Source organism: Syngnathus floridae, chromosome 3, assembly GCF_059516105.1.
Source record: "Syngnathus floridae isolate MCC-2025c chromosome 3, RoL_Sflo_1.0, whole genome shotgun sequence".
Lineage (NCBI taxonomy): Eukaryota > Metazoa > Chordata > Actinopteri > Syngnathiformes > Syngnathidae > Syngnathus > Syngnathus floridae.
Window position 1 is genome coordinate 20,018,424 of NC_142415.1, and position 24,890 is coordinate 20,043,313.

The following is a 24,890-nucleotide window of genomic DNA, read 5'->3' on the forward strand; positions in this document are numbered from 1 at the left end:
TTAGAGAAATGTGATCCAACCGCAAAGTCAGAAACATTTTCCGCATCTGCAGAAACACTGGCGGACTTGTCTGAGCTTGATTTTTTTCCCTGTGACTTTTCTCGTTACAACTCGGCAATGGTGACGTGGCCGTCAACACGCAAATGATTTTGATCACACCTCAGAAAGGTTTTTTGTTGTTGTAAGGAAATGAGACATGCTGGAGTCACAAGTTAAAATGTGCTGAACTTTCAGGAACATCTGCGAACGCTTTAAGCTGCGTTCCCACCCCCCACCCCCCTTTGATGAACCCTCCTATGGGCAGTCGCCATTTCGACACATTCCTTCTGCCGGGATTTGAACGGAGGGAACCACAGACAGCAGTCAAAACATGTTTTGGGAGCAGCAGAAGGGAGAAAGTGCTACGCTGGCGCTTTCCGAGTATGTTTACAACAGACTGCTAGCCCGAAAGTCGACCAAATTACTTGAATGCGGAAAAACAGAGGGAATCGTCTACGGAGGCATCGGGATGAAGGAGAACGGCAGCTCCCGGTCTGTAAATGGGACGCCTTACCAAATTTTCATTTGATGACAATTGCATCATTAGGTCATTTCAAGAGTCTGTCATTTTCCGACGTTTGTATTCCTAAAGATTGAAGACTGCATCTGATGAATTGTTCAACCCCAGTGAGAGTGAAAACACAGGTAAGCTTTCAAAACGGGAGGGAGACAAAAAATATAAGGCTAGCATCAACACTAGCTCATGGAGCTCACACTTTCTGCCACGAAGAACTGCCTTAACCAGCTTGACCACATATGTTTGACCGCGCACACGCCACATCACAGACAATGACTTGCTTGGGGAGCGCAAATTATCAAAACAGGAAGTCCAGGCAGAAGAAACAGGAAATGGCTAACAGGATGTTTTTTCAACGCTTTGCAATGAGTAAGAGACTCCCGGGGCGGCGCGCAAGTCGACGTCGAGCCGTGTAGTGAGCGCCACTGCAAGTTTGATCGGAGAAAGTGCCCGGGAATAGAAACAAAGGACAAATGTTTGGATGTCAGAGCGGAACGACGGGCGGGCGACAGAGCATCATAAATCACTGCCTCAGCTCGCACCTTCCTTCAGTCAGTACTTGCGAGCGCCTCACATACCGTGACCGAGTCTTGTAGCCACATCAAAGCTAGATGGACTACACCACAAGCGGGATGCTAACACAGCCACCGATAGATAGACGAGCTCAAAGAAGGCGGTCACGACAGAAATGGCCAAATGTTGCCTGCCTATTTCAAGACGCTTCATCATGCAGCAAGATTAAAATATTGATACCGAGATACGCATGGATACTAATAAAAATCAAGACGTATCGATATTTTGATTCTGATATCGAAACTCTTCCTTGACTCTAGGGGGAGCTGTGGTGCCGGTGACGCAAACGAGAAGGAATGAGGAAAGATAATGATTTCTTTTTTTCTTCAAAAGATTCAAGATATATGCACATATATGTAGATGGATGTGCTCGAGAGTAAGGCCAGACTGTATGTTATTGTATCGTGTAAACATGTATAAAGTTGACTATGGAGGTACGTAGCATATCGCCAGGTTCACAAAAACAACAACTGAAATGAAAATGTTTCTGCTCCAGTTCTTGCTTAGCTAGAAAAGCGGTCAAAATCTTCCATGTCCCCTTTTCTCAATATGTGGCCGTTTCCACAATGATCTCATTTAATCACGTGTCATTATGGTAATCGCAAGTGAAGCACGCTCAACAATTAATATATTGGCACTCTCCAGCCGCAGTAGACGAGGAACAAGAAAACAGCCTTTTTGAACAGACCTGACCGCATCTCCGGCGCACAATTCATCTCCCATCAAATCACAAAGGAGACGAGCAATGAGATGTGGCGTGGTAATGGCCGTGACATATCAGAGTTGCCATTCATGTTAGAGGGGGAAGACGGTGGGTGACATGGCAGGGCAACCGTTTGAAAAGGTCAGGCAAAGAGAATAGAAAACACACACGCTGGAAGATAAAAATGACTCAAATGCATCAAGTGGAAGCAAAAGCAAAAATTCTCCGAATCGGACTCAAGTAGCATTGTGTGCAGATGCTCGCAAATGATTAAGAATGAGCAGGAGAGCAGTTTTGAAAATACCTGAGCGGCGACAAAGACCTGAACATGCCAACGTGCACTCCACTTTGCAGCCTAACAATGGCATACAAACACACAACAAAAGGCTTGAAAAATCTCACAAGTTACAACTCCAAAGCAAATCTTGACCGAAAAGACGCGCACGCAGGCATGCAATTTTCCATTTTTGACTGGAATGAAATGCTTTGCAAACGTGTAATTACACAACATAAAGCAAAGTAGCTACTCAGCCAAAGCAGATGATGAAGGCAGTTAGAAAAGCCTCTGAGCTGGAACATTATTAACAAACTAAATCCCCCCCCCAAATGCCAAAGTCAAACAAGCACTGCAAGCGCCACTTCTACTTCCTTTGCTAATTAAAGAAAACAAAGCTGGGCCCGGTCAGGCTGGCTAGCGTGTTACACAAATTCAAATTGCCACAATCTGAAATCACGCTCCAGACTGCCAGGTAAATACCGCTTGGGTCCTTCCAAGCGTGCACGTCGGACGACTTCCAAAGTAAAAGCTAAGAAGTCGGAAATCAATGGAAGAATGAGTGACTCAAACTAAAACTTTCCGTCATCAAATGAGCAAACGGACCGACCGTAGTGTGGAGAACCGCATTGTCAGCAAATAAAAGCGGCGAAGGTCTATGACACGGTCCCTTACCTGAGTCCGAGTCTTTCTGGTCTCCATTTGCTCCGGTTGTGAACGGCAGTTTTCTTTTCGAGGCCTTCTCTTTCATCTCTTTAACCCCATCGCTGCGATCCAATTTGGGAGTCTTATTTGACAACACTTTTTCCTGTCAACGACACCCATCGGCCCCAAGCGTTAATGAACACAGGAAACGGGAAAAACTTTGCATTGGCAAACATAGAACATTTAAATACCATTTGAATAAACTGTAGAAAGAGTATTTTGAATGACAATGAATGAAGGTTGTAGCAACCCATTTTTGGGCTTATTTCTTTATTCAGAGGGCAGAAATGTGGGCGCAGTCATTATTATTATTAATATTATTATTATGGCAGACGCTTATAACAACAATCTAGATTGTATTGTCATTTCTTTATTGAGAGGGCAGAAATGTGGGCGGTCATTATTATTATTATTATTATTAATCGATCCATATTATTATTGTTATGGCAGGCACTTATCGCAACAATTTAGATTGTATTTTTTTTGTAGTACAGATTGTGGTAAAAATTCCCAATACACTCGTAGTTGGTAACAGGCCCGTCCCGCTTTTGACTGACGAAATACGACTGAGAAGTCCGAGAAGCAAATGCTTCCTGAAAGGTGACTTTGCGCCACGTGGTTCTTTTGGATGGGGTGATTGTGTTCTCCTCCTCAAGCACATTATGCATGTTTTCAATTATGCAGTGGTTCTTTCAACTCCTCCCCCTTGCCCTGCCCCGGTCACAAGACGATGATGTCATGGTACAGTAGAGCGGCGAGCGACACTGTTCAGCAAACTCATCTCTCAGCCTCCGGTACACTCGGCAATACGACTAAAGTTGTATTAGAAGCAAAAAAAAACAAAAAAAAACACCGCACGCAGACGCAAAGAAGTCGAAAATGTAAGACGCATTTTCGAGATATTTTGATGTCTATTTTTAAAGCTGCGACTGGATGTGTGCCTTCACATGACACCTTGCGCTCTTCGGCAATGGCTGCTTCTTTTCCTTTTCGTTTCACTCTGCTTTCCACCCGCCCGCGAGTGTGTGTGTGCGTTTCAGCCCTGCCCCCTCCTCCCCCCCCATGCCAGAGTCTGATGCAATCCTTTGCAGAGGGTTGTAAATCTATGCCTGCATAAGCTGCACCTCTCCGCCGTGCCTTGCTTCTTATTGCTGCCACCCCTGCCGCTTCTTGTATTAAAACGGCGGACATGGGCATCTTAGGAAAATACCACGAGCGCACGTGTCAAATTGGGAAAATGTTTGTATACACTAGAAGGGTGAAGCTGAAATTCTTACCGTTTGGACAATTTTAATGTATTCGATGATTCATCAATTATCAACAATTGCACCTCGACACATGACAATAAATATGTGAATTACATTTGACTGTTTGACGCAACTCGGTTCTTTTGTCAATAGAGAAAAATCAAGTAAAAAGAAAAAATAGTCACATTTTGGGGGTTGAGTTTTGAACATCATTATCTTTTTGGATTGCAGTGAGTGTTTAACCAAAATTTTTCTTCCCCCTGAATTTAAACGACCAAAGCATGGGAACTAGGAAGCAAAAGGGAGCTAACAAAGTTTCAGACTCTGTAAATAGATGACACAGAAATGCAACTTTGTGCGTGTTTTTAGTTTGTGCCTGCGGTTTTTGTGGCGCTTACCTTCTTCCCACCCTGCTTTTCCACCATGTCGGTGTTAAGTGGGAAGTGGTCCAGCTGGGGGGTTTTAGAACCCCCACCTTTGGGCATCGTTCAGCTCTCCCCACGCCAAGCTTCATTCACGCTGCCATTGCATCGTCATCAACCGTCTGGAGAGGGGGGAGAAAAAGGGGGGGGGAGGTTATCACCTGACCGCTTGAGCTTTCACATTTTGATAGAAACGCCAGACAAGCGCAAATTGAAGCCAGTGAAACTGTGATTCAAATTTTTCAGAAAGGCTTTGTACATTTCCAAGTAATCACAATGATTTGCTTCATCGTCCCACGTTGCAAAGAAATACTTGATGGTCATAAAAAGCTGTATTTCATCAACACACACAAGCGTGGGACAACATTTGTGATACGTGGCGATCGTTCTTCTCGATCACACCATAGGCTGCGCCATTCCCCTATTGTTTACTATCCGCTACCTTCCTCGGTGAGGAGAAGTCTTGTGCTTCTCAGGGTCATGAATTAATCATGCTTTTCATCCCTCAGCCCCCCCCCCCCTTTCTCGCTCTCGTTTGACTGCATCCAACGATAATCATCCTTGTGACTGAGCGAGTGAACAGATGAGACCGCATGGTTTTTTTCCTTCCCCCTGCGTTCGGAGACACTGGCACTCCTATCCTCGCTGGCGTGGCTTCCATCTCGCCTACCCCCACAGCCTCCTTGTCTTCCTTTTGCAGTTATCCTATTCAAAGACTGCTATTTATATCGCCCCCTCCCCCGTCAAGTCAAAATAGAAAAGCAGCCAAGCAAGAGACGCCAGCAGCTCCCGAGCTTGAACCGCTCCCCTTTTGCTGGTGCACGGGAGACCAACGAAACACATCAACTCCTCGCTCCTCCTGTCCACTTCCCGTTGACAGTATTATGTTCCAAAAATCAAGTATGGCCGAAATCTCCTTTGCTTCACCGGTTAAGCCGCAATGACTAGCATGCTACATGCGCAGTTGCTAGGTGAATTGACATTATTTGGTCATGTTTGAGCAATGGATGCTCATTGATCATCCATAAGATGTTCCTGGCTGCAAACAAAAACAATTAGCACTAATTGAAGGCCCGCTGCCAGGGGTAAACTTCGAAAGTTTGACACCACCGACTTGTGATTTGATGACCGGCCGATGCATTTATTGCTAATCAATTGGTTCAAGTCGACAAAAACAATCGATTTGGCAAGACACTTGCAGCCTGGACAACAACATCAGCAGAAGCATGTAAAGCACGTCTTGAGGAAATAAATCGAGAATATGAAAAGTGAGTCCGAACGGTAGTTGAGCAATGTGGCGACCTACATTCTTAATACTTTGTGGTTGACATGAGCAGCGATTAGCTTAGAAGCGACGGAGCTCTCGCCATAGTTTCTCTGGCACGCACCTTTCTCCCAAAGTTGCATTATCTCATCTTCCCGGAGCCACTCCCTCTGCGGTCAGACAGAGGCCGGCCGGCCGACCGACCGGCACGTCAGCATATTGCAGCATGCGCCTCTCGCGCGTTTGAGCAGCAGTCGAGTTACTCAGCTAAATCAACAACAAGCTAGCTCATCTCCAAACTAAAGACTTCCAAACAAAAATGGCTGACATGCTTCAGATGAACATGTCACTTTTCAACTCCCAAGTCAGCAAACATGAGCATGAAGTCACTGTTTACTTATGACGATCTACTTTGGGGTTGAGATAAACGTGTCCGAAATCACGTTTACCGGCGGGCATTAGCTTGCCATATCTAATCGCACTCTGCGTAGTGCTAACATTGTGACAAGAAATGGGTTTTAAAGCCTCGTGCTGTTGGCCGTCTTATTTTATTTGTCATTAATTCAAAGTTGGCAATCTAGCTGGTATGTACAAGAAATGCTAAATCCTCCTGGCAGGATTCTGTTGACAAATTTATTGATCATCTCAAAAGGGAATATTTTGGATGCTGCTTTTGATATTCTTTTCGTATGTATTAAGGGCGCATGTCAGAGTTTGTATTATTGTCATTATAAATGTATTTTCCCTCAAAATCAATCTGACTGTGACTACTTTTGTTTATGGATGAGTTGTGAATATTTACTTATTTCCAAAAATATATACCTCTTAAGTGTCCAGATGTGCAATCTCAGATCCAATTAAAATGCATCAATCTGGGCTTTGAGACTGCACATACACAATATTGTAAACATCACCGAGTCTCAACAATATAATCTAAAATAGTCGCCGAGAAGGGCAGTTGTTTGCTCCAAGCGTACGCCAGCCACTCCTATCTATCTATCTGGTGATTGTGGGTGTACACACAACAACACACCTCCAATTTTCCACAGTGACAGCTGAGCAGCGCGGCAGCTGCATCCAGGGATGGGCTTGTTGCTCTCCCTACGTGCGTACCTCGCTTGCTAATACCATGACTAGCATAGTGGTGTGTCTTCATAGATATATAAAACACCTGAGACTATGGCAGAAAACATATTCCAGTATATGGGGTCATTTCATGCCGATTAGGTCTCGAAACTCCAGTGCCTTCCCGAAATTCGGCTTCCAATGGCATTTTAAAATGAGTACACAATTAGGCAATGGTGTGTACTTTTGACTCCCCCCCCCCCCCACACACAATTTGTACTTAATTCATGACAATTTGGTGTGAAATAACAAACGAAAGATTCCATCCAAGGCACGGATTTTCGTGAACGTTTCGGCCTTGTAACGCTTGTGGCAAACCGGAGAGGGAGGGACGAGAGCGGCAGAGAGCTCGCTCGCCTGTTTGGTGTGCAAATAGAGGCAGCCAGGCTCAGCTGCTGTATCCTGGCAACCAGAGCACACAGCTCAGTCCCTGACCCGGCCGGGCGGGTGGGCCCATTCATTTCGCCGTGGACCCGTGCAGGCAAATAAAACCAAGGCTGACGCATGAGCACATGACAAAGCCTATACAGGCAGTTCAAAAGGAACGCGAGGTTGCGCATAGAGCCACGTTCTGTCCGTCCGCCCGCTTCAAGGAAGAGACGGACGGACGGGTGACTCTTCAATAATACCTCGACGCAGTATTTTTGCCGAAGCGACACTTCTGGAGTTATGACAACCTGGTTTTCGTCATGTGTGATACTGGTGCACAACACGGACACAATTATGACGATGACGCAACGGACGATATGTATTTTTGATGACCTTGTACTGTACATCTTGGCCCCGCCCATTGGCTGTGCGTGAACTTGCAACATAACTGCCCTGTTTGGCCACGATGGCGGAGAAGAGAATCCACTCCCTTGCTGGCATTTCCTATGCGGCGCACGTCCGCCTCTCCGTTTCATCCAATAAGTGGCGGGCGCTTGTAGCCCGCTCGCCGCTCTGCTAAATCACGCCGTCTTTGCCGGCGATCTCGCTAAGGTAGTGGCAGGCGCATTCGTATATGCAGCAAGAATGCAGGAAAGTGTTTATGGCTTTCTCCTCTCCATCAGTGCTCTGCCCCCCCCCCCCCCGCCCACCCCCCTCACCCCCAATTTCTTCAACCTCTCCTCGCTGAGTACTTTTCTCTCATCTGCTTTGTTCCTCTCTATTCTCAACATCTCTCTCCACTCTTGCCACAGAAACATGCGGGCGCATACACGCACGCACGCACGGAAAGCCTGTTGCCTAGCAACTCAGGGACGAGACAGATGCAGACATATCGGATAAGCTAGTAAAATAGCTGAAAACGAGGTGAGGAATTCTCTCGCTCAGAAGAATGCCTTGGCAGGACAAATTCTCAACAATTCCATCAATTTTCGACCTTTGCGTCAGTGATCATACAACGTCCTACTGTGTTTTGGGACGATTACAATTCTTCTAATGAGACGATAGCAAAATATGGTGATGACAATGTCCTAGGAGCTGCTTATGTTTATTTTCCAAATAAAATATTCAATCTATAAAAATTAATTGAACTGGCCTTTTTCATGGTCAATATGTATTCCTGTAATTAAGGAAAATGTTACACAAATGTAATCAAAATTTTTGATTCAGTGCTGGAATAACGGATAGAATCATCCATTTCAAAACGATTTGCTAGCCTTACATCACATAAACCGAAACATAAACTAAGCTAGTGCTGCGCCATTTTGCAATGTTGCCACTTGTTGTAAAAGAAATCCTATTAAATACCGCCAATACACATTTGAAATAGCAAATTCAACCAAACTTCCAACATTGGGGTTATATGATGCAATGAGGAGCTGTGTTGGAACATACCAAGACCTAGATAACCAACTGGCAGCCAGACTATTTGACAATTTGACAACAACAGAGAAGGAAGGAATCAACAAACATTTCTTGAAAGGCATCAGTAAGTGGGTGCAGCCTAGCTGGGGACCAAACAGAATGTTAATGCTGTCCTGGTGCAGAGGGGTGGCGAGAGAGTCGGGCTCCCGGATGAATTATAAATCGCTGGGCAGGGCAGGGCAGGGCAGGGCAGGATGGAGACGACGCAAAGATGGACGAATGAAAGCCCAGTGGCTGCGAACATTTCGGTCTCCTTAAAGAACAATCTTGAGCCGGTGCGAGAGGTAACGGGCAAGTGCGCAATTCTAATCAGTGAGGATCAACAGATACCGATCCGAGCGGATGCTAAAGTCGGAAGAGCTCGGCGAGGGGACAAACGACTCAAGAATGTAGCGGCCCACCGCACGCATCGGTGAGGGAGCGACTCGCGCACAAGTTAATTGAAGAGAAGGAATTCATTTAATTAGCGGTATGGCCGAGCGGTGTCATTTGCGAGACCACGGCACGCTCTGACTTCCATATTGTTTGCGACGACGGCAATGAGCCAAAGTAGAACACGTCGGCTATTATTAAGCCAAAACAGAATTTTGCACGTTTTTCCTCTCCAAGGAATTCTGTGCCCATTCGTGGAATAAGGACTGATGATGGTTACAACCGTTTAAATGGCTAGCAAAGACGAAAAAGCAAAAATAACGTCAACAGCATTAGCATCTATATGATCGAGCGAAAATGCCTGACGTTTTATTTTTTTTAAGGGATACATACAGATTAGTCGCATCTTCCATCAGTCCAAGTCGAGCAGCAACAACAAATGACTAATCGACCGATTCATCAATTATTGAAATAATTAGTAGCGGCTAGCCATACAACAGCAAAACACGACGTCAACCGAAGAAAGTCGAGTGGCATTTTGAAGCAGCGTTTGTTTATCTCTGAAGACGAGTGGCGAGCATATTTGTTGTGCCTCTCCACGATGGAAACTGCAGTAATTGAAGGTGCCTCTACCCAGAGGGAATTGGTCTTCCGGTGTTCAAGGGATCCTTTTTTAGCATCTGCGACATTTGCACGTTCACTTCCACACAACAACCGAAAACACATGCGTGCAATTATGCCAATTAAAGCCAAAGCAGAGTGCAACATTAACACAGAGGTGCCAAAAGATCATTTGACATTCTATTTCCATCGGACGGACAGACACCCGTCCGTTCATAACAAAGCCAGATGCTAATGCTCGGTTTTTTAGGGGTTTGTGACAAGCTGCCATGAAAGGAAAGTTCTGCCTAGTATTTTGGGGTAAATGCTCAGCTCTCTTTTGTCAGGCCTGACCCGGATTACCGCTACTGCACATAAGCGTCAAGGACGGAAAAGTCAGTTAAAGCACGGAACGTTTAGAGTCAAAGCTTCAAAATTGTCAACGCTTTTGATCGGCCACCGTCCCACCGAGGAATGTCTGTTTTTGCACGAATGGTCGCAAAATATGCTGCGAACCAAGGGTTCCAATTTCTTTTCGGACAGGCGGCGTTGTGACGGCAAAGGGGTCTCTGTGGTGGTGTAATTGCGAGGACAAGGGCCGCATTGAAGCTGGGGGGGGGGGGGGGGACGATAGCTGATATAGCCACATGAATGCGCGGCCCCCTAAAAGCCGGCCGGCCGGCCTACTCGGGTCTCCTCGACAAAGCTTCCATTTTTACGGCGGCACGCCCAGGCCCCCACCTCATCCAACACGTACGCCTGGCTTCCTATTGTACGACTTAAAAGTTGCTCGCAGTCTTATGTTCTAGCATAACGGTTCGTGCAACGGTTGACCACGACAAGACATTTTCTCAATTGTGCATGTGATGTAATAATGGGGAAGCACTGGGGGAGGGTTACAAAGCATTGTTGTATTATTTGCATCCCCCCCCCCTCCTTTTTTTTTTTGTCCGGTTGAGTGACTCATCCAAAAAGTCCCCGGGTACTCTTTTCTCCACGCCCAAGCTGTGGCCGGAATAAAAGCACTACCGGAGAGATGAGGACAAAAGGACACATGTTGGAGGGAGGCTGCGGCTTTTCAGGACGTTGGTCGGGATTGCGAGCTGGCTGGCCGAGCCATCTTTTTACGATATTGACCGAGTGGACTGCAGCTAGCGCCGGCGTAAGACAAATCCTTTAAACTGCTCTCTCTCACGAGCACACAACGTAAACAAAGACGGGGGATTCCGATTTCAATTTCTAATTAAAGGAATCATCAATTATTTCTCACACATTAATCGGCCCCAGTGTTTGGGCTTTCTTTAGTGTCAGAAGTGAGGACCAGAAGGCAGCATTCATATGCAGATTCTTAGCTATGAGAAGAGTGAGCGAGCGAGCGCACGACAGAGATCCCTTGCATACTGAACGCCGATAATCGCACAAACAAACGTAGAACAGGGCAGCGGGAGTACTCTCTATTTTCTTAATGAGCGTGAATATCACAAAGCGTTTCAAATGAATCCAGTTTTTCCCCTTGGATGATTCTCATCACAAATTTTGAACTAATATATCTGCAAGCATTTCTAAACAGGACTAAAAAAAATAAAATATTTGACCAACGTGAACTTTCTGTCTAATGAAAAGCCAAAATTGGCCCAATTTTCTCAGAAGCAATACCAAGCCCGCTTGCTGCACCAACAAGGCAGGATTGCAAAATTTCCAAATGCAATTTCTAAGTACAGCCAAGCAGGTGAAATATTTGCTTTATGGCAAAAAAAACAACAACACAAAAACAAAAAAAAAAACATCAACTGCACTGCCAGCCCATTGAATGTGAAAGGGCTCTAGATAGGGAAACTAACTGAGCAGGCTTTTGAAGCAGAAAGGAGTGAGTCATGTTGACCTACATAGGCAGTGTGGAGAGTGTGTGTGTGTGTGTGTGTGTAAGTGAGAGAGAAAGAGAGGGGGGTGGGGCTACAAGAGAGTTCTTCCGCATATCAGCCTTTACTTGGCTTTACAAGCACCTTCATTCTGCAAGGCTGTGAGGGAGAAAAGGGAACTTCTCAAGATTGGAGGTATGGCTGCACAAAAACCCGTCCGTTGCTCCACAACGCGACAAAACAACACGACACAAGTCAAGCAAACGCCAGGGAGAATATACACCGACCTTTTGGGGAGAAAATGGAAACCAGGCTCTGGTTTTACTGACTGACTGCGTTAGTGCGGAGTAAATGTAAACATGCAAAAAGCTTGGACTTCAGACTTTAGGCAGGATTAGCACACAACGGGAACGAGGCTATTAAGATTTAAACACGTCACGCAAGCAACTCACTGTGGTGACGCTTGGGCACGCATGCAAAATCAATGATGTCGGGTCCAAATGGAAATGATACAAGCACAGCATTATTATTAACTACGAGCATGACTAGCGTGACTTTCGGTTGCCAGTGGCGTTTACTAGTAACATGCGAAAACCCCAAAAAATAATCTATTAGATTCGCGACTAGTTGGGTTGCACAGAATATTTTATTGCAAATAAAATGGGGTTTAATGGGAACTACATTTATGTTGTGTGAAATCTGCGCTTGGTTAGAAAATGGTATAACAATTCATAAAAAAAAAAAATACATTGAACGGTATAGTTAGGGTTAAACAAGAGCTCAATTTATTAAATAGGATCACATAAGACTCAGATGTTTTATAATTCGTGGATGCTGCCATCTTGGCTTTGCTCCCAGAAAAAGATAGAAAATAAAAATAAATAAATGGCCACATGCTGACCGAACCAAAACAATTGAACCAAATCGTGTGGAGTGGGCGGCTTCCAAAATTGCTCCACCTCCACTGACATTGCAGGAGAGTTGGAGAAGAAATACAATCTAGTGGAACGCAAAAGACAAGGTGAAGTGGTCGCACAGCAAGGTCAACCTACGGTAATTGGGGCAGTAGTCAGGTTGTCGCTGCTTTCACTTCGGGTCTCAGCGCTAAGGGACTTTGGAGCTGCCTTCTTTTTTTGTTTTTGTGCATCAACGCCATTGAATGCAGCTCTGCCAAAACAGCCAAGTGAGCATCTTTTTCTTGCTGAAGAGGAAACACCCATGCAGGCATTTGAAGAAATCATGAGAGGGGGGTTGCAGATGATTTGATGCTGGAGTCCTAACAAAGGGCGTGGCAAAGGAGGAGGTTGGGTGGGGGGTGAGGAAGTGGAGGAACAGATGAGACAGCTGGGGGAGGGGGACTGGTGAATTATTGATGAGAGCAGGCAGGTCGGCCCCGGCTGCTAATGCACACGCACACGCACTTAACTTGTGCATATGTGCGCACAAGCGTTCACATGGAGCGTGGCTAATGTTTCACATGACATCAGCCTTGGCAAGCCTCTTTTGCTTCTTTTTTCTTTTCATCCCGCCACCGAACTGCCCTCACCTCTCTGTTTGCCCTGCACCACACCAAACACCCACGCTCGCAAACAGCGGCGGCCAAAATTAGCTTTTTGCTCATGTTTCAAGTAAAAGGCATCAAACTGGGGGAGAGAGAGAGAGAGAGAGAGAAAAAAAAAAAAAAAGTCAGGGGTATGCAGGTTTGTCCATGCTGCAGGCGGAGTTCACATAGAGGCTAGCAGCAAAGCGTAAGCCCCGCCCACTCTCCCCTCATCCTCTCCCTCCGGTGGACACATTCAATTCATGAAAACACAAAGGGGTGTGATGGGGACTGGACCAAATGGACTGTCAGCTCATATCCAAGTGCTGCCTGTGTGAGTGGAGGGGCCGGTCCTTGGGCTTGGACAAATGGTGCCAAAATAATCCGGAGGTGCTATGTTGAGAGGGAGGCAGAAACGCTTCGGTCAAAATCAACCACAAGAGCCGTCATCATGTCCTAAACCAAATTACGGAGAAGCAGAGTGATCATGCGTGCAATGTTTCCCAACTAGAGGAGCGATAAGGAAACCGAAAACACAAGCACCGACGGCAGAGATGACGCTAAGTTTTCTTGGCTAGCTCCATTTAGTAAACGCCGCGTCTCCGCCGGAAGCGAGGCCGGGCCGGGCTCAGCCACGGCCGAGCGCCGGTCCGCCCCTCCCCCGTTCATTGGGCGAGCTCTCCCCTCCCCCAGCGGGGCAGATGGTATCCTAGCAAGCAGAATGACCCCGGTGTTCCGAGCCCTTGTTTTGATCCGGCGCTCCCGATTGTCCGAGCCTAATCCTGCGCTAGTCGGAGGCGCTGGGCTGCTGCCAGCGCTCTTCTTACCAACACAAAGGCTTTTTTCATTCCAGCTCGGTCGGGTGTGAGCTTACTCATCAGCAGACACGCCACTTTTGTACTATCACATGGCCGACTTCCTCCAGCCGTGGCGGCTTACGCTCTCACCTCTTTCTTTTGCCTGTTCTGCTCCACTTTTGTTTCGTTAATGTTTGCCCATTAACGTTTCCTTATAGGTGCTTGTTCCCGACATGTCTATTTGTCTCGTACACGTTTAATATTTGAGTGACTTAGGGAACAAGGGATGGGCAAATACTGGAGTGGGCCGCATTTTTTCACCAGTGCAACACAGTCCTGAATGGAAAAAATGCTAAATAACAGCTTCTGAATTATTGAAATAGGACGTAAAAATAATATGGTCCCACAAATTTCTCCAGGATGTATCCGGAGATATTTGACAAGTTGCTAGCTATGACAGCCCCGTTCATTGACTGCACGATCATTAAATATCGTGCAACCATTCGGACGGCCTATTTTTGGTCACATCGACAAGCCAAATTATGAATATTAAGGTATCGATATTTTTGAACAACACGCACACAACATACTGTTATATTGGCAGCGGTGGGCTGGAACTCAATTGCAACAGGCAAACTTGATTCACGTTGTGAAAGATCTTGGGATCTGTGCTGGCATTTTGCTTGGATTAAACATCTGCGCGATTGGATTAAACATCTGTGCCGTTGTACCGCCATTGCATCGTAAATTCCACAATTGGAATTACAGCCGGCCAACAATGAAAGACAATTGAGTGCAAATGGATAGGTCCACTTGTTTTCAAGTCAAGCTTAATCGTGGGAATTTCCATTTGCAGCAAACTAAACTTTGTGGGTTGAACAAAACCTTTGTGGAATATTTTAAGCGCTTTCACTACTGTCGTAAAAGTAGCACTGTATAAAACAGTCACGGTAAGAAAGTGGCGGAAGACAAGTCATATTAGCAGCAGTGCAAGAACGAATCGACAACTAATCAATTAACAAATGAAAGTGATCATTGTTTGTGAGAATCAAGCCAAGCTAGTAACTGTGTCAAATCCATTCATTTGAAATGTCATGTTTTTAAATAACAGCACGGATATTAAAATGTGTTTTGAATGTCACTCATCGAGTCTCCGAGAAAATAATCGACGCAATCGATGATTTCCCAGCCTTCCAGATTTCTGTATCCAAGAATCGGGCAGTCTCAACCATCAATGGGACAACAAGACCCTTGGAGGCTTTGCGCCACAGCAATAAAAGTCAAAAATGAACACATAAAAAATGTTCCTCACTCTGAAACTGCATGTGCAAAATGATATATATATCCACCGATTAAGTAGCACCCGCTCAGAGCAGACCTAATCAATTGTCTGCGTACGAGGACTGCGGTACTGGCACGGGGTACGCGAAAGAGTCGAGCGAATGCATGCTCGTAAATCTTAATGCGGCAAGCTCGTCCGCATTTCCTCATTTTAGATATTCGTAGACGCGTGGCGGAACGGCAGAAGAGCGAGCCAGCGAGCCAGCGTCACGGTCGGTGGGAATGATGGCGGGGTCACCAAAACAACCTGCTTGACAAATTGGGAACGCAGTTTCGAATCTGCATCTTAAGCGTGTGCGTTTTGGATGAGCCTCGCCGTCGTTTTGGAAATCCCAAAGGCGGACGAGCGTATTGGGCAAGATATGACTTCTGCGGCTGGAAAGTGGGCAAGGGTTGACGTTTCCATTTCGGTCTTGGTGTCGTGTCACTTCAGATGCTCCACTTACTTTTCCTTTGAAATCACCATCACTCTACTTTTCGTCCAACTGCCGGGGTTTCGAAGACAACGCGGATCCTGGAATTTGAAAACGTACTCCAAATGTCGGGTCATGACTGCAGCAAAAGAACGTAAGAATGGGAGGCTTCTTAAGCAGTCACCTGTAAAAGGAGCCTCCAGCCCTTCTCCGTCTTTCCTTTCTTCTCTGGCCTGTGACATCACCAACACTCCACTACAGGCGCTATATTTAGCCGCCCACTCCCCTGCTGGGTTCTTACTACTCTGTCAATGCCCGGGCTGAGCTTCTACTCCCTCGCCGCCTGCCTCATCTCGCTCCCCCGGCTCCTCCGACATCTCAAAAGAGCGCTAAAGGAGCGAAGACCATTGATGAAAACAGAGGTACACATTGGGGAAAGTGAATAAGGCGGCCATGTTTTGCCACACTGCGTGCCGTGCGCACGCTTGAAGAACCTGAGGCTGCCGAGCTTGTCGTTACTAAGATGCGCTCGCCCGATGCAGCTCAACGGCAGATTATAAAGGACTGCGTTGCGTGCGTGTGTGGGAGAGAAGCTGGGGGAGGGTGTTGTGTGTTGGTGACTGGCATTTCAAACATCCTTCCTGTGCAAAATAACATCCTGGCAAGATAATCCACCAGCGTGCGAGCATTTATTCAGGCTGGCGTTTCCACAGATTAGCAACCGGCGAGGGCTGCTTGCTTTCTGGCCCGCCGTTGAATGTTTTGAGCGGTGAAGTCTGACGTTTAACCTGTTTTGAAAAAGTCCGCCCACCGTGAGTCAAGTTGCGATGGCCTTGTCAGAACAGCGATACAACGGCGCTATTGGGAGCATATTGGGGTTCCTTGTCTTGCTCAAGGAGCCGTGGACCATGTCTTCAGAATTGGGGATTGAACCCACGACCTTAAGGTTGGGGAGACGACCACTCTACCAAAGGCTGCTCCAATTAAATCTCAATATCACATTGGGACGGCCTTTAAAACTGCTGGGCTTAAAATTGTACCAACCCAGGATGTTGGGTCAATTTGGGTCGGTCCAAGAGCAGGAATATGCACAAGCCAGCCGCTTACACCTTTATTAAAACGCAATATTTGATCTAATAAAATATTTTATTGTTTCAGTTTTGTTTTCTTTCCTGTTTGTGTGGAACAGATGCCGGCTAGTCAGTCAGCAAAATAAAACACAAAATGCAGACAGATTTGAAATATATTTTGCTCAATATATTTTTTTTTGATGGCAAAAAATGGTGATGGTAACGAGGCAGACTCTGAATTTGTCTGAAAACTCTGACTGTGTCCACCATTGTGAAGATGCGCATTTATTTCCAGCCGGCTGGCTGGCTGGCTGGCTACAGCAGTGGCAAGCTGCCAATGGTGAAAAAAGGTAAAATCAGAAGGTTACAATGATCATCTCTATTGAAGAAGAAAAAAAAAAAGGGGGGGCGTCTCTGCGGTCAAAGTGGAGCTTAGCGGGGCTAACAAAAACATTGGTGTATGACATAACTGCCTGATTCCCACAACTTGGCTGATCTCCATCGCCTGCTGCGACTGCTGGAAAACACACACACCGAAATTAGAATTGCAGACAGAACCTTCGAGTAGTTTGTGAGAATGGGCCAGGGACTAGACAACACAGAGCAAAAAAGAAAAACCCAAATTGCCGAAAACACTCTCAAGGCTACAAGGCCACCTCTGGAGATCCGAATGTTCCTGAGCTCAAGTACAACATCATCAAGACTGTTAGTGTCGTGATGAGATGCTCGGAAATGCTTCTGAAAATGTGTTTTGGTTTCCCCAACAACAATTCTAAATATAACCCTCCACAACTGGAGCAAATGTTGAATAATGAAGCTAACTCACAGGGCTCGAGAACTTGGGAGACAAATTTGGCCGCTAAGATTTAAGGACACGAGGCATGAAAGCTCTATCGGGGTTTGATCAACTACCGCGTCACAGATGTTGCGAGTCGGGTTGGGCATCGATATCGAAATATTCAATATTGATAATGACCACGTTCTCAGTCTTGTTTGAAATGGAAGCCGCACGCGTTGCCGTCGTGACAACAAATCGGCGTCAAAGACATGAAGCTAGCATTAGATTGAGCCTTCTCTAGGAGACAACTTTCTTCTGAGCAGGCTTCAGTGAAGTCTCGCCAACAGCTACGGCCAGCTACTTTTATCCCTCTAAAAGTTGTCTGGGTTCAATTACGCCTCTGTGTGATAAGCTTGGGGAAGATCGCCTACCCTGAATTCTCCCGCTCGCGTACTGTGCTCGGCGTAATCGGTATAAAATAGAGCATTTATTGTTTCTGACTTCAACTGAGAGCAGAGCGTGGAGGTTGTCTCCACGTTATGAAGTCAAAATGAAATTAAAATGGTTCAATGCACCGCACGCAAAAGAAATATACTGATGCTACACTTACTGGGAGCTCAAGAACCTAGGGAAATTTGTCGCCATCAATATATATTGTAGGATGTAAAATTATTTGTTGTGTTTTTGGGCCTGCTGTTGTGTTTAGTTATTTGCTGTAGTTTTTTGTTAGTTGCCGACTGTTGTGTTTTTTATTTAGCATTTTTAACTATGCTATTGCTTTTTTTCATTTGCCATCATGTTTGGTTATTTGCACTTCCGGGCCAGCATTTTGCTGCATGAATATTGTTCCACAACCTCGTCCCCTTCCTTTCTCTTTCTGCCCGATGCGTCGACCATCCCCCAAAGGCCGTCCGGTCTTCCTTCTATTCTGCAAAGTGGCCTGCAGGTTGGAGGAGGGGGGCCGAGAGGATAAGGTGGCGTGGGAAGGGTTAAGCCCAAATGGCTCCATCTGCTTCCTGTTCTGAGTGCTGGCCCCTGTCCAGCTCTTAAGCCTGCTCCGGCCTGATGCAACGCATTCCCGACAACAACAAAAAGAAGGAATGACATTTTAGAACGTTTTGGATAAAGATAGCTTTGATGAAAATTGTTTCTGACTCAGACAACTAAATTCTTCGACAGTTTTCAAAAAGACTCTGGTAGCCCACATTGCCCAAACTCAGCTCGGTTACTTGAACAATTATTTGGCATGCAGTGCTTACAGAACTTGCGCAATCCAACATCTACGTTGCGAGTCCTCCTCCAAAGCCTTGATCAGCCACATGAGACTTGAGCTAGCTAGATTTTTGAAGCCGACAATGCTGAGTAGTGACATCTACACAATGAGAGGTTTCAAACTAATCTTTGTTTTCAATTACATTTAGCTTGTCTTAAGGGACGGCATTCATGTTATTTGTTCAATTGATCTCCTTACACAGGAGGAGAACGTTTACATGCAAATGCAAAATCTGAATGAAAAGAGGCAGACGGAAGATTCAATCGGAAGGTTTCTGGGAATCTTTACGTGACACGTTTGAATAAGTCGGTACTTGTCGAATCTGCTAATATCACAAAGCGAGAAGGCTGTGCAGATTTACAACGTGCCAGACAACAAGGTCAGTTTCTCCCGGGAGAGGTGTTGGCTTTCTAACGGGGGCAAGGCCACTTGAAACCAGGGTCACAACTCGGTGGTTCCAAAGGGGTCATGAGAAGGACCGGGACAAGGCCAAAATATGACACGTAAGACCTGCAATGTTATCATATGGCTCATTTGTGTATGTGAGTCAATGACGGTGGAAAATGTTTCTCCAAGTTCCTTCAAAGCGGATTCCTTTCAGCAAATCAGACAAGAAAGCCTTTACGACAAGAAGGTGCAGATCATAGGTCGGACGTACAGTATCTTGTCTGCCGCCTGGGCTCAACTTTTAAGACACACCAGAAGATTAGAAGAAAATTCCCTCCGCAAGCTAGCGCTAGTTATTTTAACCACTATGCCTCCATCAAACAAAAACATGCAAATTCTTCCTTCTGGAAGCTGAGATGAAGTGACTTGTCCAAAAACTCCACTTTTGTCTCATTTGCCAAAAAGACATTCTCCCTGATACTTTGTGGCATGTCAATTTGCATTTTGGCAAATCCCAATCACATCCATCCCGACTTCTGTCCGTGACCGCTGTGGCTTTTTCTTGAAACGAAGTCGACCAACAATGTTGTCAAATCCATTTTGGGATAGGTCGACGTGTGGACACTTCCAGAATAGGCAAAACCAAACTGCAAAGAGCCAGGGATATGTTATCTTATCCATCCCACCTTGGAGAAGGGCCTCGCAGCGCTAAAATTAGTCAAAGTGTTTGGTGTTGTGGCCTGGCAGAAAAGAGTGTGGCTGAAGGCAAACCACACAAAAGCACGATATTATGAAGCAAACCTTTTTGCTCAACGCTAGGGTCCAGCGCCCCTGAAATGAAAGCTACACTTGCACGTCAGCACAGAGCGTGGCGCAAACGCAAGAACTTCCGATCTTCGAAAGTGCGTTGACCCCGGGTAGACCTTGAATTCCGCAGCCTGAGATGTAAGCGCCCCGTAATGCTAGTTGCTATTAGCACTCTTCCACTCAGCGCCACAGTGGCTGGTCTGTTTCCTGAAAACAGACTCCTTCTATACAGTCCGACGGCGCAGTCTGCCCGAAGGGGAGGACGACGAGTCCGAGAGAGGAGGAAGAAGGCAAGGTGGGGAAAACAAAGCCTCTATAGTGGTCTCTCCGACCGGGCTAAACCGAGTGGCTCTTCCCGGGGCGAGTTATGTAACGTGACAGGCAGGGCCCACTTTTGTGTTACACACGCTAATCCCCAGTGAGGAACAAGGCCCATTTGGGGCAAGATCCAAGGGTGGGGGAGTACAAAGAGCAAACGAGGGAAGATGGTGAGATTACAAGAAGTTCAGTCTTGGAACACTTGGCTGCTTGAAGCCAACAGAATTGTTTAGAACTAACCGCGAGTCGAATCTCAAACAGCAAGCGCGGAATACTTTGGATCACAGTGTGACTAATACATTTGCAAAATGAAAAGGCCAAGTTCATCCATTCAAATCTAGGTAGGGAGAAGCACAAACATCGATCTCCAATTCGCTTTACCAGGTTATTCTCAGGACAGGAGGGGGGAGGGGACCAAAACAAAAATCAACAGACGCCTACAATGGTTGCAGCCCAGGTGGAGGATTTAAAGCAGTTAAAAATAAAGGCCGACTCTGATTTACTGAGCTGCTTGCCTGGAAACCATGTGACTGGCATCACATGAGGAGCTGGAGGAGGGTGGCGCATGGCCCTGCATGTGTGTGTGTGTGTGTGCCTGCGTGCCCACAGGCACAGTGTGTATTCCACTCCTGGCACCCATAATAAGCTTTGTGATCAGTTTCCTTGGTTTCCACTGACAGTAAGCAGATATAGGCAGCTCAGGGAGGTAAACAGAAGCAGAAGCAAAGGAGCTCTTTCTGCTGCAATGTCGACGAGAATGACGAGAGATGATGTATGCAAAGAGAGAAGCTGCTGGTGTAACGGTCTGTCCAGCAATTTTTTTAATTCACATATATTCTGACAATGAGCAACCTTACAAGTTGATTTCTACAGAAAATCACGCTCATGTCCTCCTCCATGGCCGATGGGGTGATTAGTGTGTGAAATACATCTGGTAGCCTGGAGGGGATTTATTTGCTTGCAACGCCAGCTCGTCGTGCAGTAGCGAGCGAGTGACCTATTTTTCTTTCGCACCGACACGACCTCTGACAATGGACAGCGAGGCGCAAGTTCAGCGGGCACTAAGCTCTGATCTTAATGCAGACATTCCGACGGCGCTAATGTGCTTTCAGGAGAAACGTCTCGCAGCACGTGAATAAACGGCAGCAAATATTTATCGTACCCAAATAAACTGCGAAACTGTCTGCGGTGATGTCATACAAAATACAACGGCGCTGCCGACGCGGGTTAGCATGCCGAGACACGGCCGACCGCCACGCCGCCGGATGGATCTCTGCCGTTTTCTGAAGAGTTTACATTCCTTCGCCAATCTGCGACAAACTGTCATGAGAACCGGCAGCGGCTGATAAGCGGGCTGCATCTTAGCGGCCGATAAAAAGGGAACTCCGGCCCGCCTGCGGCACAGAAATTATAGCTCCTCAAAAGACAACATTGAATGAAAATAACACATGACGGCATGCGACCGGCCCCAGCAGCGAGCTCACGGGATGCCGCCGTGACCGCAAAACTTTCCAAGCTCTCTACTTTCTCAGTAGCACAATCACATCCACTTTTCATTTTGTTGAGTCACCCTGAGGGCTGATTTATAGCAAAAATAAAAATAAAACATGCACAGCGGAATGGCAAACGCGACATTCACACCGGACGGGCCTTGCGGTTGCGACCCATATTCACATAGATGGTAGGGTGAGTCTTTCAAAATAAAAATAAATAACTACATAAATATAAACAAAGTGCTTTTGAGAGAAAATCAACCAAAAGAAAGTCTCCTATTTTAAATCCACATGTCTAAAACTTTGGAAAAAGAAGTTGCTTGTCAACATACCGATTCCATGGTTGTGGGAGAAGAAAATGTCAGCGCGCTAAAATCCAAAAAGAGAAGCACCAGAGAATCTTGGGGTGTCCACAGTGCCTGAAACATGACAACAAGAGAGAGAGAGAAAAAAGAAAGCGTGATTAATGAGGTAAAGCAAACAAAGCCTCGGGCAATATGCAATCTCGCTCATCTCACTCAGCACTCAATGTTATTTGTACAACGCCGAATCACGACACAAGTTGTCTCCAACAGCAAATTAGCAGATCGTGTCTAAAAAAATACAGCAGCAATCACGCACAACACAGCCCAAAAACGGAAATTAACCACTAAGTGCATACATTAGCCCAAAAATGACCAAAAGAATATCATGTTAAATATTTATGATGATGAGCAATGTTTTGTTTGCATGCGCTAAAGAGTGCTGAGTCTGCGATTTAGTCACCGCACATTTTTATGGTAATTTCACCCAACACACACCTGAGTTGGACTTGCACGACACAATCCGACGTGGAGTGTGGAGGAAAAATAACAACAAGAGCAAGCCAAGGCTTGTGTTTCCAAAATTTCTGGATAGCCACGCTTTCCCCGTTCCCTTCCAACTATGGCAACACGGGTTTATCGGGATTTAGGAGGCGGGACATGGGAGCATATTTAACAGAGGCCCAGTGTTGGGCTAAACTGCTAACATTCCAGTCAGTGCAGCGCTGCCTCGTCCATTTGAGCCCACAATTGTTCTCGCCACGAGTTGAGGTGAACGCCGCTTGAAACGACAAAGCGTTTACAAAGCGCTATCCTGCAAACGGAGATTTCCAAGGTAGAAGGATACGGTTGAGAATTTCTACAAAACACACAAGTAAAAAAAGTAAACAAACAAGCAAGCGGGTGGCCTTTCTGTCACTTTAAATATCGTTAAACAGGCATTGGAGTAGAAAGGCAGAGTAGCAGGTTGGGGGGGCAGGATTAGGGCCAGACCTGAATGGGATGGCTGGCCTACATGGCACGGAGGATGATAGATGGCTATTGTGTTTTTACTGGAGTGGGACCTGTTGTGGGTTCCCAGCGGGAAGCGGAGGATTGACGGATTGTAATAATCCATCCAGGAAGCACAACGGCCCTCCCCCACGACAAAAGGAGATGTCGGCCAACTAAGGAACGCAGAGCACCCCCTTAAAAAAAGAGGCTTCAAAATGAAACACCATAGCAGCTTTAAACTTTGGAAAATATTTATTTTCATTGCCACGTTTTGGTCTTAACAAGCATGGCATCATACGAGCCCATTGTACGGTTCAGTATGGTCGTTGGAAAAAAATAATTGGAAAAATACAACTCGCGAACAGTCAACTGTCATGTTAAATAAGCTCCTCAAAATGTTCTTTAAACTGGTAGCGCTTCGAGCTAGGCAAAACAAATCGGTTTTCTACTCTGATGACGTTTCTAAAAGTTGTAAAATTGCAATGCACGCAGAGTTGAGCAGAGAAAACGATTCAGTCATGCTGCACCAATTTGATGCATATTAAAGTTATCAAGCATATTTTGCTGAAATTTGGATCATTTTCGTCCTCTCGGGTGGAAGTTCAACTAACGACCACCAAAACAAAACACATCAATCGAGCAAAAGAGCAAAAAAAAGTTTGCACTTTTTGTCAGTTACCACAAAGCGTCTATAAAAGGTAAAAACATCTCTGCGTTGACGTGCTGGTGAATCCAAGCAGAAAATATCCATTTGGAAGGCACCGATGGACGGCTCCGCACAACAGCCCGACTTTGCCGAGCGTCAGGTATCCCATCTTATTGTAATATGGCCGCTAATTAGATTTAGTCATCTGCTCTTGAATGCACAAACACCGACGTGGAAAGCCGACACTGGCGGGGGTTGGGGGCCGGCGAAGATTACAGAAAAAGACAGGCACACCACACATCTCTTGTACAAAAACATCTACATTATTGATGAGGTCTGACTTCAGCGGGCGGGAACCACTGCACAGTGATCCCTTCTCCTGCTCTCAAAAAAAAAAAAAATAAAATAAAAAAAAAAATGCAGCATTTGGCATCCATTTGCGCAGAAGGTGAGAATGGCAGTCGATAAAAAGCGATGAATCATTTGGATCTGGCAACTGCTCATTTGTTCTGTATCTTAACAGAAAAAATAAAGCAGCAATTTTTCAGGGGGGGGGGTGCGACAGTGATCCACTAATGTGGTCGTATTGCGGCGAGCAGAGAAAGCAGTCAAAAAACAACACCGATGATAGAAACGGCATTGAACAATAGACCAGAAAAGTAGAAAGACGATATTTAATGAAGGTGGAGACGTGAATGGAGGCGTACGAGAAGGAACACACAGCCCTTGATAAAAATGTTCTGCCGTTGTCAAGGTAACAAGCTCACAGGACGACTGATGGGGAGAAAAATATCTCATTCAAAAAAAAAAAAAAAAAATCAAAGAGGTGTCTTCAAACACAAGCCATCAAAAGTAAAGCGTGCACCGTGCGTCATCATCTTCGATCTGCAAAGTACGCCAGATTTTCCACAATCGAGGTATTGGGGCGCCCTCCTTGAAAAAGAAACCCGCGTGCAGGCTCAAGGACGCTCATCCCCAACCGAAGCCCTCGAGGGACAAATATGAAATCGTTATCCAGATGCACATGAGCTGATGCGTCGCAGAATGGCCGCCGACGTGACATTTCAAATCACATTGGACACATGTAGCAAGTTGGAGCTATGCAAATCCCAACACGCTTGGCACGCGAGAAGTCGAAAATAAATCGCCGCGTGCTAACGATTGAGTCATCAACACCATTC

The 24,890-nt window shown here is 46.0% G+C and overlaps 1 protein-coding gene across 1 annotated transcript in view; it reads right to left on the bottom strand.

Moving 5' to 3' along the window:
• ankrd11 (ankyrin repeat domain 11) overlaps positions 1-24,890 on the bottom strand; it is a 45,950-nt gene that overhangs the window by 13,627 nt on the left and 7,433 nt on the right. The window contains exons 2-4 of the mRNA XM_088370087.1: positions 22,101-22,187; positions 4,457-4,602; positions 2,782-2,914 (exon numbers count right to left, since the gene is read on the bottom strand). Of these exons, the coding sequence (XP_088226213.1) occupies positions 2,782-2,914; positions 4,457-4,543 (220 nt within the window). The 5' untranslated portion in view covers positions 4,544-4,602; positions 22,101-22,187. The remainder of the gene's footprint in view (positions 1-2,781; positions 2,915-4,456; positions 4,603-22,100; positions 22,188-24,890) is intronic.